This window comes from Panthera pardus, unplaced genomic scaffold, assembly GCF_024362965.1.
Source record: "Panthera pardus isolate Hobbes unplaced genomic scaffold, ASM2436296v1 HiC_scaffold_16, whole genome shotgun sequence".
Classification (NCBI taxonomy): Eukaryota; Metazoa; Chordata; class Mammalia; order Carnivora; family Felidae; genus Panthera; species Panthera pardus.
Genome location: NW_026526721.1, coordinates 59,870,575 through 59,888,873, shown reverse-complemented (window position 1 = coordinate 59,888,873; position 18,299 = coordinate 59,870,575). Strand labels below are relative to the sequence as shown.

The following is an 18,299-nucleotide window of genomic DNA, read 5'->3' as shown; positions in this document are numbered from 1 at the left end:
ACACACACACACACACACACACACACCCCTTTACCAGTAAATTTTATTGTTTTATAATTTAATATGTTTTCATGTTACTAATTAGTGTCCTTCACTTCAACTTGAAAAAGTCCCTTTAACACTTCTTGTAAGTCTGGGCTATTGGTAATGAACTCTTTCAGCTTTTGTTTGTAAAACTCTTTTATCTCTCCTTCCAATTCTGAAGGACACCTTTGCCAGGTAGAGGGTTCTTGTTGGGCAGTTTTTTTCTTTCACGCTTTGAATATATCATCCCACTATCTCTGGCCTGCTAGATTTCTGGCTGAAAAACTGGCCGATTGTCTTATGGGAGTGCTCTTATATGTAACAAGTTGTTCTTCTCTTGATGCTTTTAAGATTCTCTCCTTGTCTTTTAACTTCTGACAATTTAATTATGTGTTTTGGTGTGTGTGTCCCTTTAGATTCATTTTGTTTGGTATTCTTTGGGCTTCCTGGATGTGTATGTCTGTTTATCTCCCCAGGTGAGGGAAGTTTTCAGCCAGTATTTCTTTCAATAAGCTTTCTGCTCCTTTCTTCTCGAACCCGTATAATGGAAATATTTGTACCTGTGATGGTGTACCATTAGTGCCTTAAGCGATTCTTTGCTCTGTCTTTATGTTGGCTGATCCTTTCTTCTACCTGATGTAGTCTACTATTGAACCCCTCTATTGAATTGTTTCAGTTCAGTTATTGTATTCTTCAGCTGTATGATTTATGTTTGGGGTTGTTCTTTAAATATATTTTGTATCTCTTGGAGAAATTCTGTCTTTCCTCATGCATTGCTCTCCTGACCTCAGTAAGCATCTGTACAACCACTGTTTTGAACTATTAGGCAAGTCACTTATTTCATTAAGATTGCTTTCTGGAGATTCATCTTGTTCCTTTGTTTGAAAGATATTCCCGTTTCTCTATTTTTCTTGACGCTCTTGGTCTCTGCACATTAGATAAAGCAGCCACCTCTCCTAGTCTTAACAGAGTGGTCTTATGTAGATGAACCTTGTCAGCTTGGCCCAGGTTCTTGGTTGTCTCTCAGACCTCTGTGATCATTCAGTCTGCTGCCTTTGTTCTTAGTTCCCAGTAGTTGAGCCTGTACCAAGACCTGTCAGTGTTCCAAAGGGGAGAATCTCAGTCAGCACCTGGATGCAAGCTGATTAAAAACTGTACCCTCAGGCAGCAGCTGGAAATGTAGGTAACTAAGCCCTTTTGAGAGAAACTATGAGATGTGTCTTTGCCTGCTCCCTCTGCACTGAGCCCAGGTGTGTAGCCACAGGGGGAGAGGGATGCTTCTAAACCCATTTAAAAACTGCTTCTTTGTTACAGTCCTATAGGACCTGTGAATATAAGCTCCATTGGCTTTCAGAGCCGGGCAAACCAGGGTCCCATCCCTCAGGTGGTTGTCATAAATGTTGGGTAACCAGATTGTATCCACACTCCTTCCAGAGAGATGCTGGTGGTCTTGTTTTATCACTGGAGTGAGTTAGAGGGAGAGGACAGGGGAAGGCCCCATCAGACAACTTCAGTCTCTGGGGAAGACTATAGCCAACCCCTAAATGTGTGCTAAATTAGAAACTGGACCCTCAGGAATTAGCTTATAAAGTATGCCATCAAACTCTTTCAGGGAAATACTGGGAGATGGGCGTTTTTGCCTGCTCTCTCAGGGCTGAGCCCCACAGGGATGGCCGTAGGGAGTGCTCACACATCCATTAAGAACCATTTCTTGGTTTTGTGTATCTCATGGACACAGGCTCCACTGGCTTTCAGAGCCAGTTGTTTTAGGGGCCCTTCCTTTGGGTTGGTTATTTTAAAAGTTGAAATACTAGATGTGCAGTCCAAACCCTTCATTCCTCAGAGAGAAGTTCGGAGTTGGGAGTTCCCTTCCTGTTGTATGGTGCAGTGCCAGGGATGGGGTTCAGTCAAGAATGTGTTTCAGCCTTTCCTACCCACTTTGATGTGGGTATTCTCTCATTCACCTGATATGGAAGTCACTCAGCTAGTTTCTGGACTTCTTTTAGAGGGAAATGCTCCATCTGTGGCTATACACTGAGTGCATCCAAGGGAAGAGGGAAGTCCAGGACCTCCTAGGTCACCACCTTCCTCAGCAGTTTTACTTTTTAATTTTTCCCAGAAAGAACTAGAGAAGCAGAAGAGAATTAAGAGGAACCAACAGCTGGAAGCAGCAGCTAAAGAACATTATGAAAGAGTGTTGCTAAGAAAAAAAGGCATGGAGCCTTGGAAAAGATTGAGAATGCAAAGCAAGCAAAACATTCAGGTATAGTGTCACGAGCTTCCTCCCAAAATTACAAAATGAATAAATAGAATTTTCAAATAGAATAAACCCCCAATTAGGATTGTTTGTTTGGTGCTTAAAAGCCAGAAATATTATTCCAGACCTACTATTTGAGTATATGTATTTCTTTATTTGGGATAAGAGCTCACATTTGGTCATCAAAGATGGAGGAAGATTTCTGTAATTGGGTAAGTTGGAAACAAAGTGAGGTTTGTTTGTTTTGTTTTGTTTTTAGTTTTAGAGAGGGAGTGGGGGGGAGGGAGAGAGAGAGAGAGAGAGAATGAATGAATGAATGAATGCATGCATGCATCCCAAGCAGGCTTCATGCTCAGCATAGAACCCAAAGCAGAGCTCGATCCCACAACCCTGGGATCGGACCTGAGCCAAAATCAAGAGTCAGGCACTCAACTGAGCCACCCAGCTGCCCCAAAATTAGTAAATGTTTTTTATTAAAGACTTTCAAAGTAAGATAAAGAGAGGCCTTTCTCAATTTTAGCCATGTTTTTAATAAAGAGAAAATGACTACCATAAGGAATATTAGTCAGGTTTCTACTTCAATAAAACTGCATAACAAACAGCCCTCAATAATCATTGGCTTATTTCTTACTCACATGTCTGTGGCCCAGTTGTGGATTACATTCAGATCTCTCCAAAGCCTCTTTCTGGCTTCAGCAGTAATTTAGGCCATGCTTTTACCTGGTAGATGTCTGAGGTACCAAGACTAAACCCAAATATGTACACCAATACAAAGCCTCTGCTTGTATCACATCCACTAACATTTGATTGGCCAAAGTAAGTACCAGAGCCAAACTCAAGGTCATTATGGGAGAAAAAGGTTCCTACTTCATTGGGAGGCACTATGATATGACACACAAAAAGTATGGGTGTATAATCCTATTATAGGGACAATAATCTACTCTGCCACACAGAAATAGATAAAATCAAATAACATTAAACTTCAAATTTACCCACTACATAGGGCAGGACATTCTAAACTAAATGATCAGAAGCTCAAAATGGATAAAATGTTATTTTCAAAATGCTGTCTAATAATAAGCACAGTAATCTATACTAGTTATGACCACTCTTACACATTTGGCCAGGTTAATACTGAAAAGTAAAACTAGCATTTTTGATTATGAAAACCAAATATAATAAGAGTCCCACAAAATTGAGTAATGCTGTGGGTTATACCTCTGTGCACATGACTTAGGCTGTTTTTTTCCTCCCTACCTAATCTATTCATTCTTCATTCTCTTTGTTCTCTTCCTGTCTTTCACACTTTCTTTCTACCTTCCCAAGATGTCCTTCCCACTGTCTTTTCTCTGTCCCTGATTTTTTGCACTCAGCCTCCTTACCAGTGGTTCTGGAACTGTTGAGTATTCCAGACCTGCTGATGAAGTCATTTTGTGGTGATCAGGCCTGAGGGCAAGAGGATCCATCTGTGCCCTAAGCCATTGCTTTTTGCTTTGGCTTTTTCTTGTAATGAGATAGGAGGGCTGACTCCCTGGTCTTCTGAATGAATGAATCTGGAAATGAAATTTGAAATTTGAATTGAAATTTGCTTCTTACAATATACTACCAAATGATAAGTTGGTTATATCTGATAGTTTGCTATCCAACTGAATTTCTAGTTTTGTTTTACCTGGCTTTTGTATATTTTGGGGAGATTTTCAATTATTAATACACAAAGAAAAAGTAGACAGAGAGTGGAAAGACTCACTCTTATATTTTTATAAGCTCTTCTTTTGTCCTAATTTTTTACTAAACTAAACCAAAAAAGGTATAACATCTTGGAGGCTCCTGGGTGGCTCAGTCAGTTAAGCGTCTGACTTCAGCCCAGGTCATGATCTCACAGTCTGTGGGTTTGAGCCCTGCATCAGGCTCTGTGCTGACAGCTCAGAGCCTGGAGCCCTGCTTCAGATTCTGTGTCTCCCTCTCTCTCTCTCTGTTCCTGCCCCGCTCATGCTCTGTCTCTCTCTCTCTCAAAAATAGACATTAAAATTTTTAAAAAATTTTAAACATAAGGTATAAGATTTTGAAATGAAATTGAATCTATGGGTGAATAACCAAATGAAAAAAATTTTTTTTTAAGTTTATTTATTGGGGCGCCTGGGTGGCTCAGTTGGTTAAGCATTTGACTCTTAGTTTCAGCTCAGGTCATGATCTCAGTTTCATGAGTTCAAGCCCCATGTCAGGCTCTGTGCTGCCAGTGTAGAGCCTGCTTGGGATTCTCTCTCACTCCCTCTCTGCCCCTCCTCCACTTGCACTGTCTCTCTTTCTCAAAATTAATAAATAAACTTTAAAAAAAGTTTATTATTTTTGAGAGAGAGAGAGAGCACAAATAGGGGAAGGGCAGAGAGAGAGATAGGGAGACACAGAATCTGAAGCAGGCTCCAAGCTCTGAGCTGTCAGCACAAAGCCCCAAACTCATAAACTGTGAGATCATAACCTGAGTGGAAGTTGGATGCTTAACCAACTGAGCACCTAGGTGCCCCCAAATTAATTTTTTTTAATTTATTAGAATATAAAAATAGGAGTTTGAGTCCAAAAGGACAATTATAGGCTTTAAAAATAGAAAATCCCTAAATAGATTATTAAAAATAATAGTGATAATAAATGAATAATATAAAAACAAGAGGACAAAACATAAGAGACTCTTAAATATGGAGAACAAACAGAGGGTTTCTGGAGGGGTTGTGGGAGGGGGGATGGGCTAAATGGATAAGGTGCATTAAGGAATCTACTCCTGAAATCACTGTTGCACTATATGCTAATTAACTTGGATATAAATTTAAAAATAAATAATTAAAAAATAAATAAAAATAGAAAAGCCCAATTAAAATAAAAATAGGAAAACAGTTCTGAAACCAGTATTTCCAAACTTTTCTGTTCGTAAAACCTGTTTTCTTTTTATCTGGAGAACTTCTAAAAATGAACATTCCCTGGTGCCCCCTCCAGGTATTCTCAGTAGGACTGAGTTGTGGGCTGGTATATGTGTCAGGGAATCTGCATTTTTTAAAAGTAGCCCAGGAAATTCTGAGTGGTCTGAGCACCACATTTTAGGAATCACCTCTGCAGCTTATGACAAGAGTATTAGCTTCCTATTGTTGGTACAAAAAATTACCACAACTTTAGTGGCTTAAAACAACCCATATTTGTTATCTTAAAATCAGACTTGCGGGGCAAAGGCACGTTCCTTCTGGTGGTTCCAAGGGGGTATCTGTTTCCTTGCCTTTTTCACCTTCTAGCGGCCACCTGCATTCTACTGCCCCCTCCTCAAATCACTCTTCTCTCTTGCTTTCATGTCACATGTCCTGATACTGACCCCCCTCCCCCCCAGCCTCTCTCTGACAAGGATACTTAGAATTACATTTAGGGCTCTCCCACATAATCCAGGATAATCTCATTTAAGATCCTTCACTTAATCACATTTTAAGATTCTTCACTTAATCACATTTGCAAAATCCCTTTTACAATGTAAGGTAACATATTTCCAGGAATCAGGCCATGACTGTCCCTGAGGGGCCATTATTCAGTCTATCACAACAAGACAGTAGAATTTTAGAACATTAGCAGTCCTCTCCATCTCTTTCAATATGTAATAAGAGAACTGAGCCTTAGAGAGGAGAGCGGACGTGCTCTAAGTTACACAGCACATTGGTTACAAAGCTAAAGTGTGGCACCCGTTTCTGCCAGAAACCCTGCCCAGGTCTGGCACTGCTTTGAGCTGTGTAAGAATCAGAGTATTTGTGTAGACAACAACCACCAGCTGAAACTTAAAAAGTAAAATGAAGTAAAAGAAAAAGTTCTGGAGGACAGGAAAAGGAAGGGGTTGCTTCTTTACCCATCAGAGTTGGCTTCCAGAAGAGATAGAAGAAAGAAAGCCAGTTCAACAGTTCCTGGCTTATTTGTAACATGTTTTCAGAAGGGTTATTTAGCTTTTCCCTTAAACTCATATATGCTATATGCTATTTATTCCAACATCCATTTTCAGAATTTCCATGGGATTTTCTGATAATCTTTTTCTTCTTGGTTCTCTGTTTTCCCAGAGAATAAAAATCAGGGAGAATAGGAGGCTCCCCTTGCCTTTCGGCTCCCAGGCCAGGATGAGTGAGGACAGGCAGTGGTCTCAAGGGCCACAATGGCCTCCTGGATGGTTATTTTGACCAAGAAATATGACTGTCAGGAGATTCGCTTGGATCATTTACAGTGCTGGATAGCTAGACAAGGCTTGGGAAAATTTCTAATTGTCTGGACAGGATTGAGAGAGAAGGATTTTTCCCTCCTGCCTCTTAAAAGAATGTAACAGTTACCTTTTAAAACCCATAAACTCTGAGTTACATGTTTGTTTTGATAGAATGATGCTCTGAACCTTTTAAGTTGGTAAGACATTAAATTATTCATCATGTTATTTTCCTATCAAATGTTTTTGTGGTTTATTGATAATGTCTAAATTTCAATTCTGGTGACAGCTCATACTATAAAACTAATTGAAAGTATTGGCATTTCTTCAGTTAGATGGTGGTTAAGTACATACTAGAGAAGTTTATTATGGAGTTGCTGTCTAAGCTCCAGGAGAACAAACTGAGAATGTCAGCTACTCACTTCAAAACTCCGTGCAAGTGAAATATAGCTTTGGAGGTTCATTCCATTTCCCTAATAACCAGCCAGTCACTGTGGTCTTTAGGGAGTCATCGCTGAAAGACTATACATGATGTGAATCCAAAACCCCCATAAAAAAGGGTCAGTAGTCAAAGCTCTTAGGACATAGTCTGAATGTCCTTAGTATTCTTACCTCTACAACTACCTACATGTGTTTTATAGCATCGTTTGCTAAGGTGATTTGTGCTTTCTTAAATGATTAACCATATAAAGAATAATTTCCTTTTCTCATTTAAAAACTTCTCCAGGTGGCAGAAGAACATCACTCTTTGGCTCTACAGAGGAAATGCCTGTTGTCTTGGCTCCAGTATAGTCAGGAAAGCCTGGCTAGGAAGACAGCCTGGGCTGATCAATTTTATTGCCAGATACTGCTTAGGAGAGTTATCCGGAGCTGGCTACAGGTAAGGCCACAGGGAAGGAAGCTTTAAATACATGTCCCTGCTCAGTCCCATGTAAGAAAATCAGATGCAATCCAGATGTCCATAATCATTGTTTTTTCAAGAATATAGAATAGTCAATTCAGTTCCTTGCTTTGAAATGAATATGAAAATGTCAAATCAATTCTTAGTATAAAACATTTCACAGTTTCATAAGCTGTTTATAAAGTGTAATGTATCATTACATCAGCTTTTGTTTTTATACTCATTTCTTGTTTCTTGTCCCATAATTGCTCAAGTGATTTTACTAGAACCCTACCCCCATCCCAGGCTTATAATTGTTTCTACACCTCTGGTTCCATTATTGTTTAATACATTGCAGAGGATATTATCTTGGCTGCCTTGTTGTCTTTTTCTCCTTCTGCCTCCAGTGTCCTTTCTTCCTTTGTTTTGTGTTTGTTTCAATTCTCTTTTGTACTGCTTATTTGTTCCAATTCTTTATGATATTATTTGTCTCACTGTTATTCCTGTCCTCATCCCTAGTACATGACCGAACTGGAGGAAGACATACGAAAACTGTGTGTACATTTTCTTCAGAAGAAGATGTTCAGGGCCTGGTTTAACATGGTCAGGGAGGCCAAGACTGATTCCCAGAGCAAGCACAAGATTGCGGTGGAACATAGTGACAGGTGAGGTTCTGATTTCTGAGAAAATTCACTCAGACTTCACAGCTGCTCTGCAATATATTGTTTTATGTTTATTTATTTATTTTGAGAGAGAGAACATGAGCGGGGAAGGGGCAGAGAGAGAATCCCCAGCAGGCTCCACATTGACAGCATGGAGCCCGACCGATGTGTGACTAGATCTCAGAAATGGTGAGATCATGCCCTGAGCGTAAATCAAGAGTCAGACACTCAGGAGCCACCCAGGAGCCCCCCCGCCCCTTTTTTTTTTTATTATTTTATAGAAAGAAAAACAGCAATCAAGACACGAGTTGGAGGCAGAGAGAGAGGGAGAGAGAATCTTAAGCACATTCCACACTCGGCATGGAGCCTGACACAGGGATCGATCTCACCACCCTAAGATCATGACCAGAGCTAAAATTAAGAGTCAGATACTTAACCGGCTAAGCCACCCAGGCACCCCTGCTCTGGAGTATATTCTATGCCCAGAATATGTCTGAAAGATGAGGTGGGGGCTAGGAGAGCTGGACACTCGAAGATACCAGAGAAGGGTGAGAGTCCTAGCTTGCCCACTGACTACAAGGACGAAGGCAAGGCAGTGAACTCCTAGAGCTCCAGGGTCCCGGTCTTAAAATGAGGAGGAGGAGGATGCCTGCCCTCTCCACCTCTCTACCTCACAGGGGCTTCCCAGAGGATAAAATGATAGGAAATCCATGAAACACACCTGAGCAAAATGTATCGTATACTTTATTAGTCATAAAGGTTTATCTTTTTTTTTTTAATTTTTTTTTTTTTTTTTAACATTTTGTTTATTTTTGAGACAGAGAGAGACAGAGCATGAACAGGGGAGGGTCAGCGAGAGGGAGACACAGAATCTGAAACAGGCTCCAGGCTCTGAGCTGTCAGCACAGAGCCCAACGCGGGGCTCGAACTCACAGACCGTGAGATCATGACCTGAGCCGAAGTCGGCCGCCCAACCGACTGAGCCACCCAGGCGCCCCAAGGTTTATCTTTTAAGTTCAATTATTTTAACATTTATTGTGAAATATAACACAAATATAGAAAAATGTGCTTAATCATACAAATACAGCCTACTGAATTACTGTGAATTGGACACTCGTGTCATCATCACTCAGGTCAAGAAACAGGACATTGCTGGCCCCTACAAATCCCCACGGGCAACTTCCTAATTGCAAGCCCTGCCCTTCCCTCCTAAAGGTAAACTACTCTCCTGACTTTTAAATAATGAGCACATCCTGGGGCACCTGAGTGGCTCAGTCAGTTGAGCATCCGACTTCAGCCCCAGTCATGATCTTACCATCCATGAGTTTGAGCCCCACGTCGGGCTCTGTGCTGACAGCTGGGAGCCTGGAGCCTGCTTCGGATTCTGTGTCTCCCTCTCTCTCTCTGCCCCTCCCCTGCTCGCGCTCCATCTTTCTTTCTCTCAAAAATAAACATTGAAAAAAAATTTAATTAAAAAAAAAAACAAAAAAAAACAAGCACTGCCTTGTGTTTCTTTTCCCTTTAACCTAAGGATGAAGCCTTCAAGGCTATAATTTCATGTTGCCTGGTTTGGAACTTTATATAAGTGAAATCACATTGCCATATTTTTATAATACAGTGATGTTTCATTTAGTCCAGTGTCCTTGCAGAATAAGCTATTCTATGTAAGTTTTTTCTTGGTTTTCTACTTTCAGGCATTTTGGATAGAAATGTTCTAAATTTCATTACATACTTCCCTTTGAGAGTAAATAAATGACCTATGTTTTGGTGATCGGTTGTCATTGCTTATGAGCATAATGTGGTGGGCATATATCTCCAAGCTCTGAGGTGGCAAGATTGTTGTGTAGGTAGAAAAGTGACCCTTTCCTCATTACACCCAGATTCATTTTTGGTTGCTTTGTTTTCATTTGTGTGTATGTGCCTATGTGAGTGTATGGTTTTTATAAAAGTGTTCCTATCTTGTTGCTGCTCGGGTGCCCACCACCAACAAAGCCTGCTCACCCTTGTTTAATTTACAGGTTACTGAAATCTGTGGGCTGGGAAAACCTCAGTAAGTTGATTCTAATTTTGTCTAAAATAAAATAAGCAATGAGGGGCGCCTGGGTGGCTCAGTCGGTTAAACGTCCGACTTCAGCTCATGTCATGATCTCGTGGTTCATGAGTTTGAGCCCCAAGTCAGGCTCTGTGCTGACAGCACAGAGCCTGCTTTGAACATTTAATTTTTTTTTAACCTCTATTTTTGAGAGAAAGGGAGAGACAGAGTGTGAACAGGGGAGGAGCAGAGAGTTAGGGAGACAGAATCCGAAGCAAGCTCCAGGCTCTGAGCCATCAGCACAGAGCCCAGCGCGGGGCTCGAACTCACAAGCTGCGAGATCATGACCTGAGTTGAAGTCAGATGCTTAACCGACTGAGCCACCCAGGTCCCCAGCACAGAGCCTGCTTTGGATTCTTCCTCTCTCTTTGGAGTCTTCCTCTCTCTCTGTTCCTCCCCTGCTCGCATTCTCTCTCTCTCTCTCTCTCTCTCTCTCAAAAATAAAAAAAAGACTAGTAGATAAACTAATTAAAATAAAATAAAAATAAAATAAAATAAAATAAAAGTAAGCAATGAGAAAGGGTACTCAGAGGATTTGCCTTCGAATAAACACTTCAGTTTGAAGGCTGAAGTTTCCTCATGTGACCCTGGACAAATAACCTTTTGAAGCCTCCTCATTCCCTGTTTGTAAAATGAGAATAACAACAGAACCAATCTTAGGGAGTTGTTGAGAAGACTAAACAGGCTAACACAGTACCTCACTTAGTGCATGCTTAGCCCCAAATAATAGCTATGTTTTGTTTACTGTCATTATTAATGTGTTGTTATTAAACATGTTGTTTGTCCACTTTTCTTTCTGTTTCTCGGCTGCCATGTACAGACTGAGAGACTTATTGGGGCGGCCGCACAGGACAGCTAAGAGAGGGCTTTCGCACACACCAGAGGGTGGGGTGCAGTGTCAGTGTTTCCCTTTTCAGGCAAGGAGACTGAAGCTACAAGCAGGTAGGTAAACTGCCCAAGGCACACAAATAACAAATGGTGGAGCCTGGCCTCTGATTCAGGCTTTCTGACTCCAAACCATTCTCTTCTTGCTATATCCATCTCCTTCCCCAGTTTTCTAATTCAATCTAATTCAATGTAAACTATAAAATATAGTAGTAAAATAGTGGTCCTATTCACTGAATATTCAGTTATGAAATCAATGTGGGAATCCACACATTCAACAAGAAATAAATTCTCGACCAGTGTCTATTTGATATAAAAGCGTCGCAGAAAATTCATGGCTTCGCTCTTTGCTCCATTCCCCGGGCACCAGCCCCATTGACCTCCTGGTGTTCCTCAGACAAACCTCACGTCTGCTTCACAGTTTTCACATGACCTGGATCAATGCACCTCCCTGACCACCCCATCTCCTGTCTATCCACTGACATGCCCTGTTTTCTTCATAGCACTTGAGACTCTCTGAAATTACATAATTTATTGTTTACACATTTATTGTCTGTCCCTTCCAGCAGTGGAAGGGCCACATCTGGCTCACTACTGTGTTTTCAGTGTGTGACAATGCCCAGTACCCGGGTGCACAGTAGATACTTGGTACATAAATGAACGGATTTTCTTACAGGAATGACACTGTAATTTAGTCACGGGTCTTTTAAAAGGACCTTTAACAAGTTGATATTCAAAGTTCTTATTCAATGTTATATGAATGAAAGAATATTGTCTAGAAAAGCTGTGGGTGAAAGAGAAGGAAAGAGAGACATTTGTAAGTGTGAGGCCTCACCTTAAAGTTGCAGTAATTCTGTCAGATGATCCTAATAAGAGCATGAGGTGTAATCTTATATATCTGTATCAATTCTCAATATATTACTTTATAATTACATATAGATTTCTAATTTTATAAATCTGGAATTTTATACTTGGTGGGGATGAGATGTCAGCCAGACCTAAGTGTCTCATTATCACTACTTCCTGTGTAGTTCTGCAGTTAGAGCTCAGCTGTGTGCCTGTCCAGTGCCTCTCAGATGAACCGGTATATATTTATATTTTTATACTATAGATACTATTCTATTTGTTTTACATATGTGATGGCATTGGATAAGTGACATCTCCATGATTAAGCAATTATTGTTATCCTCATTGTTTTATTTTCTTTTAATTCCAGTATAATTAACATATAGTGTTAGTTTCAGATGTACAATATAGTGATTCAACAATTCTATACATTACTCAGGGCTCATAACAATAAGTGCACCCTTAATCCCCTTCACCTGTATTATCCATTCCCATACCCCTCTCCCCTCTGGTAACCACCAGTTCTTTATATTTAAGAGCCTGCAGGAGGGAGCTGTTTGTCTCCTTTTTTCTTTGTTTTGTTTTCCACATGTAAGTGAAATCGTGGTATTTGTCTTTCTCTGACTTATTTCACTTAGCATTATACCCTCTAGATCCATCCATGTTGTTGCAAATGGCAAGATTTCATTCTTTTTTATGGCCTTCATAAATATTTCATCATATATATACCACATCCTCTCTATTCATCTACTGATGGACACTTGTGTTGCTTCCATAATGTGGCTATTGTTTTTTTGTTTTTAAATTTTTTTATGTTTCTTTATTTTTGAGACAGAAACAGAGCATGAATGGGGGAGGGGCAGAGAGAGAGGGAGACACAGAATCTGAAGCAGTTCCAGGCTCTGAGCTGTCAGCACAGAGCCCAACACGGGGCTTGAACCCACGAACCGTGAGATGATGACCAGAGCCAAAGTCGGACACTTAACCAACTGAGCCACCCAGGTGCCCCCATACTGTGGCTATTGTAAATAATGCTGCAATAAACATAGGGGTGCATATAATTTCAAATTAGTGTTTTCACACTTTTGGTAAATACCCAGTAGTGGAATTACTAGATCATAAGGTAGTTCCGTTTTCAATTGTGGTAAGAACCTCCATACTGTTTTTCAGTGGTTACACTAGTTTGCATTCCCAACAGTGCACAAGGGTTCCTTTTTTCTCTACATCCTCGCCCATATTTGTTGTTTCTTGGGTTTTCAATTTTAGCCATTCTGACAGGTGTGAGGTGATATTTCATTGTGGTTTGGATTGCATTTCCCTGATAATGAGTGATGCTGAGCATCTTTTAATGTGCCAGTTTGCCATCTGTATGTCTTCTTTGGAGAAATGTGTCTTTCATGTCTTCTGTCCATTTTTAAATTGGAGTGTGTGTGTGTGTGTGTGTGTGTGTAATTGTATAAGTTCTTTATATATTTTGGGTACTAACCCCTTATTTGATATATCATTTACAAATATCTTCTCCATTCAATAAGTTTTCTTTTTGTTTTGTTGATTGTTTTCTTTGCAGAAGCTTTTTATTTTGATGTAGTCCCAATAGTTTCTTTTTGCTTTTGTTTCCCTTGCCTTAGGAGACATATCTAGAAAAATGTTGCTATGGCTGATATCCAAGAAATTACTGCCTGTGCTCTCTTCTAGGATTTTCATGGTTTCAGGACTCACATTTAGGTCTTTAATCCATGTTGAATTTTTGTGTATGGTGTAAGAAAGTGGTCCAGTTTCTTTCTTTTGCATAAACTGTCCAGTTTACCCAGTTTATTGAAGAGACTTTTTGCCATTGTATATTCTTGCCTCCTTTGTTGAAGATTAACTGCCCATATAATCATGGGTTTACTTCTGAGTTCTCTATTTTGTTCCATTGATCTGTGTGTCTGTTTTTGTGCCAGTTCCATTCTGTTTTGATTACCACAGCTTTGTAGTATATTTTGAAATCTGGGATTGTGATACCTTCAGTTTTGTTCTTCTTTTTCAAGACTGCTTTGGCTATTCAGTCTTTTGTGGTTCTATACAAATTTTTGGATTATCTGTTCCAGTTTTGTGAAAAATGCTGTTGGTATTTTGATAGGGATTGCATTAAATCTGTTTTGTTCTCCCAATTCAAAAGCATGGAATATCTTTCCATTTGTTTGTGTAATCTTCAATTTCTTTCATGCATGTTTAGTTTTCAGAGTACAGGTCTTTCACTTCCTTAGTTTATTCCTAGGTATTTTATTATTTTTGGTGCACTTGTAAATGGGATTGTTTTCTTAATTTCTTTCTGCTACTTCATTGTCAGTATATAGAGATGCCATGGATTTCTGTATATTGAATTTGTATCCTGTGACCTTAATAAATTCATTTATCAGTTCTAGTTTTTTGGTTGGGTCTTGAGGGTTTTCTATAGATAGTATCAATCATCTTCAAATAGTGAAAGTTTTACTTCTTCCTTACCAATTTTGATGTTTTTTATTTCTTTTTCTTATCTGATTGCTGTGACTGATTGCTTTTTCTTGACTGATTGCTGTGTTCAACAATATTATGTTGAACAAAAATGGTGAGAATGGACATCCTTCTCTTATTTCCTGATCTTAAGGGAAAAGCTCTCAGTGTTTCACCACTGAGTATGTTATTTGTGGGTTTTCCACATACGGCCTTTATTACGTTGAAGTATGTTCCCTCTAAACCTACTTTGTTGAGGGTTTTTATCATGAATGAATGTCCTGCTTTGTCAAGTGCTTTCTCTGCATCTACCAAAATGATCATATGGTTTTTATCCTTTCTCTTAGTGATATGATGTATCACACTGATTTGCACATATTGAACCACCCTTGCATCACTGGAATAAATACCACTTGATTGTGGTGAATTTTTTTTTTAATGTATTGTTGGATTCAGTTTGCTAGTATTTTGAGGATTTTTGTATTTATGTTCATCAGAGATTGGCCTTTAGTTCTCTTTTTTTGTATTGTATTTATCTTGTTTTGGTATGTGTTTAATACTGGCCTCATAAAATGAATTTGGAAGCTTTCTTTCCTCTACTATTTTTTGGAATAGTTTGAGAAGAATAGGTTATCAACTCTTTAAATGTTTGGTCGAACTCACCTGTGAGTTTGTCTGGTCCTGGACATTTGTTTGTTGGGAATTTTTTACTGATACAATTTCATTGCTGGTAACTGGTCTGTTCAAATTTTCTATGTTTCTAGGAATTTACACATTTCTTCTAGGTTGTGCAATTTGGTGGCATATGGTTTTTCATAGTATTATAATCCTTTGTATTTCTGTGCTATTGGTTGTTATTTCTCCTCTTTCATTTCTGATTTTGAGTCCTTTTTTTTTTTTTTTTAATGAGCCTGGGTAAAGGTTTATCAATTTTGTTGATCTTTTCAAAGAATGATCTCCTGGTTTCACTGATGTATTCTGTTGTGTTGTTTCTTGTGTTTTTGTTTTGTGTTTTAGTTTCTATGTCATTTATTTCTGCTCTAGCCTTTCTTATTTCCTTCTGGTTTGGGCTTTGTTTGTTCTTCTTGTTGTAGCTCCCTTATGTGTAAGGTTACGTTGTTTATTTGAGATTTTTCCTGCTTTTTGAAGTACGTCTGTGCTGTATAAACTTCCCTCTCAGAACAGCTCTGGCTACATCCCAAACATTTTGAACCATTCTATTTTCATTTTCATTTGCCTCCATGTATTTTTTGACTTCCTGTTTGATTTCTTCATTGACTCTTTCATTGTTTAGTAGCATGTTATTTAACCTCCATGTATTTGTGGTCTTTCCAGATTTTTTCATGTGGTGGATTTCTAATTTCATGGCATCGTGGTCAGAAAAGATGCATGGTATGACTTTGATCATTTTGAATTTGTTGAGACTTGGTTTGTGGCCTAACATCTGATCTGCTCTGGAGAATGTTCCATGTACACTTGAAAAGAATATGTATTCTGCTGTTTTAGGATGGAATGTTCTGAATATATCTGTTAGATCCATCTGGTCCAATATGTCATTCCAAGCTATTGTTTCTTTGATTTTCTGTTTGGATGATCTATCCATTGATAAAAGTGGGGGGTGTTAAGGTCCCCTACTATTATTGTATTACTATTGATTACTTCCTTTATGTTTGTTATTAGCTGCTTTATGTATTTAGGTGTTCTCTTGTTGGGTGCATAATTAATTGTTATATCTTCTTGCTGGATTGTTCCCTTTATGATTAGGTAGTACGCTTCTTTGTCTCTGCCATAACACATGGTAATTAAAATGGCAAAGAGTAGTGATAAAGAGAGTTTTAAAATCAGCAAAAGAAAAGTTACATTCAAGGAAAACCCCATAAGGCTATCAGCTGATCTTTTAGCAGAAGTATTGCAGACCAGAAGGGAGTGGAATGATACATTCAAAGTGGTAAAAGGAAAAAAATCTACAACTACCAATATTCTATCCAATAAGGCCATCATTCAGAATGGGAGAGATAGAGTTTCCCAGACCAAAACAAAAATTAAAGAAATTCATCACCACTAAACCAGCCCTACAAGAACTGTTAAAGGGAACTCTTTGAGTGGAAAGGAAAGACCATAAGCAGGAGTAAGAAAAGCAGGAAGCACAAAAGCAGTAAAATTAAGCATATCTATAAAAATCAGTCAAGACAGGCACCTGGATGGCTCAGTTAAGCATCCAACTTCGGCTAAGGTCATGATCTCATGGTTCGTGAGTTCAAGCCTCGCAGCAGGCGTTCTGCTGTCAGCACAGAGCCTACTTCAGATCCTGTCTCCCTCTCTCTCTGCCCCTCTCCCGCTCATGCTCTTTCTCAAAAATAATCATTTTTTAAAAATTGGTCAAGAGATTCACAAAATTAAAAAATGTGAAGTATCACACAATATACCTAAACCAAGGTGGGGTAGATAAAAATTTAGTACTTTTATTTTTTTTTTTTACTTGTATTCTTTTTAATGTTTATTTTTGAGAGAGAGAGAGACAGAGTACGAATGGGAGAGGGGTACAGAGAGAGTGAGACACAGAATCAGAAGCAGGCTCCAGGCTCTGAGCCCTCAGCACAGAGCTCGATGTGGGGCTTGAACTCAGGACCCATGAGATGATCTGAGCTGAAGTTGGATGCTTAACCGACCAAGCCACCCAGGTTCCCCTTATTTTTATTTTTTAAATTTAATGCTTTTAGAATGGGTTCTAAACTTAAGTGACCATCAATTTAATACAGACTGCTATATGCAGAAGATGTTATATATAAACCTAACAGTAACCACAAATCGATACCTGGTAATAGATATGCAAAAAATAAAGAGAAATGAATCCAAGTATGTCACTAAAGAAAGCCAGTACACCATGAGAGGAGAGCAAGAGAAGAAAGGAGCAGAGAAGAACTGCAAAAATAACCATGAAACAAGTAACAAAATGGCAATAAGTACATACTTATCAATAATTACTTTTAATGTAATGGACTAAATGCTCTAATCAAAAGACATAGGATAGAATGGATAAAAAAGCAAGACCTATCTATATGCTGCCTTTAAGAGACTCATTTCAGACCTAAAGACACTTGCAGATTGAAAATGAGGGGGTGGAGAAACATTTATCATGCAAATGGAAGTGAAAAGAAAGCCAGGGTAGCAATACTTACAGCAGACAAAATATAGTTTATTTTTTGTTGTTTATTTATTTTGAGAGAGAAAGAGAGCACAAACTGGGGAGGGGTAGAGAGAGAAGGAGAGAGAGAGTCCTAAGCAGGCTATGTGCTGTCAGCACAGAGCCCAGCATGGGACTCAAACTCATGAACCGTGAGACCATGACCTGAGCTGAAATCAAGAGTCAGATGCTTAGCTGACTGAGCCACCCAAGCGCCCAAAATAAACTTTAAAACAAAGACTGTAACAAGTGACAGAGAAGTACTTACATTTCTGATATTGCCTCAGTACTATAGCTCTGAAGCATTTTGGAATGATAGGCCCCTTCATAGGAATAACAGTCACAGACCTACTACACCCCCAGAAATGGGCATATGCACATCTCATACAATGTTACACAAAATGTCAAAGAATCTGTGGACCTCACGTTAAGAATTCTTATATTGGTGACTCACAACACATTTGTTAACACAATACATGCACATGTCATCTATCAAGACATACTTGCCAAGCATAAAAATGCCTAATAACATGGTGTCTGGCTCCCATAATTCAGCAGAAAATGAAGAGTAGATAGATACATGCTTACATACAGACCATAAATAAGTGCCAAACCAATGATTGTTACCATGTGCTGTAAGAGGAGTTCAGAGGAAAGAAAGATAAATGCAGGCAAAGATAGTCTAGGAAGATTTTTCTCGAGGGGCAGACCATTTCCATTAGGGCAGAACAGTAGGAGATAAAATGTACAAGTCAGAAAGGGGGGAGGGGAGCCAGGAGAAAGA

The 18,299-nt window shown here is 39.2% G+C and overlaps 1 protein-coding gene and 1 long non-coding RNA gene across 5 annotated transcripts in view; one reads left to right on the top strand and one right to left on the bottom strand.

Annotated features, from left to right (window-relative positions):
* Positions 1-18,299, top strand: part of CCDC191 (coiled-coil domain containing 191) — an 89,248-nt gene that overhangs the window by 65,841 nt on the left and 5,108 nt on the right. For 3 of the 4 annotated variants that reach the window (XM_053903355.1, XM_019448413.2, XM_053903357.1), the window contains 3 exons: positions 2,144-2,287; positions 7,219-7,371; positions 7,891-8,036. In XM_053903355.1, coding sequence (XP_053759330.1) covers positions 2,144-2,287; positions 7,219-7,371; positions 7,891-8,036 — 443 coding nt within the window. The remainder of the gene's footprint in view (positions 1-2,143; positions 2,288-7,218; positions 7,372-7,890; positions 8,037-18,299) is intronic. The other variant, XM_053903356.1, reaches the window with a different exon arrangement.
* On the bottom strand, positions 38-4,271 carry LOC109266417 (uncharacterized). The gene is made up of 2 exons (XR_002079707.2): positions 3,664-4,271; positions 38-1,117 (listed from the first exon to the last, which is right to left on the bottom strand). It is a non-coding gene; the product is annotated as an uncharacterized LOC109266417 (long non-coding RNA).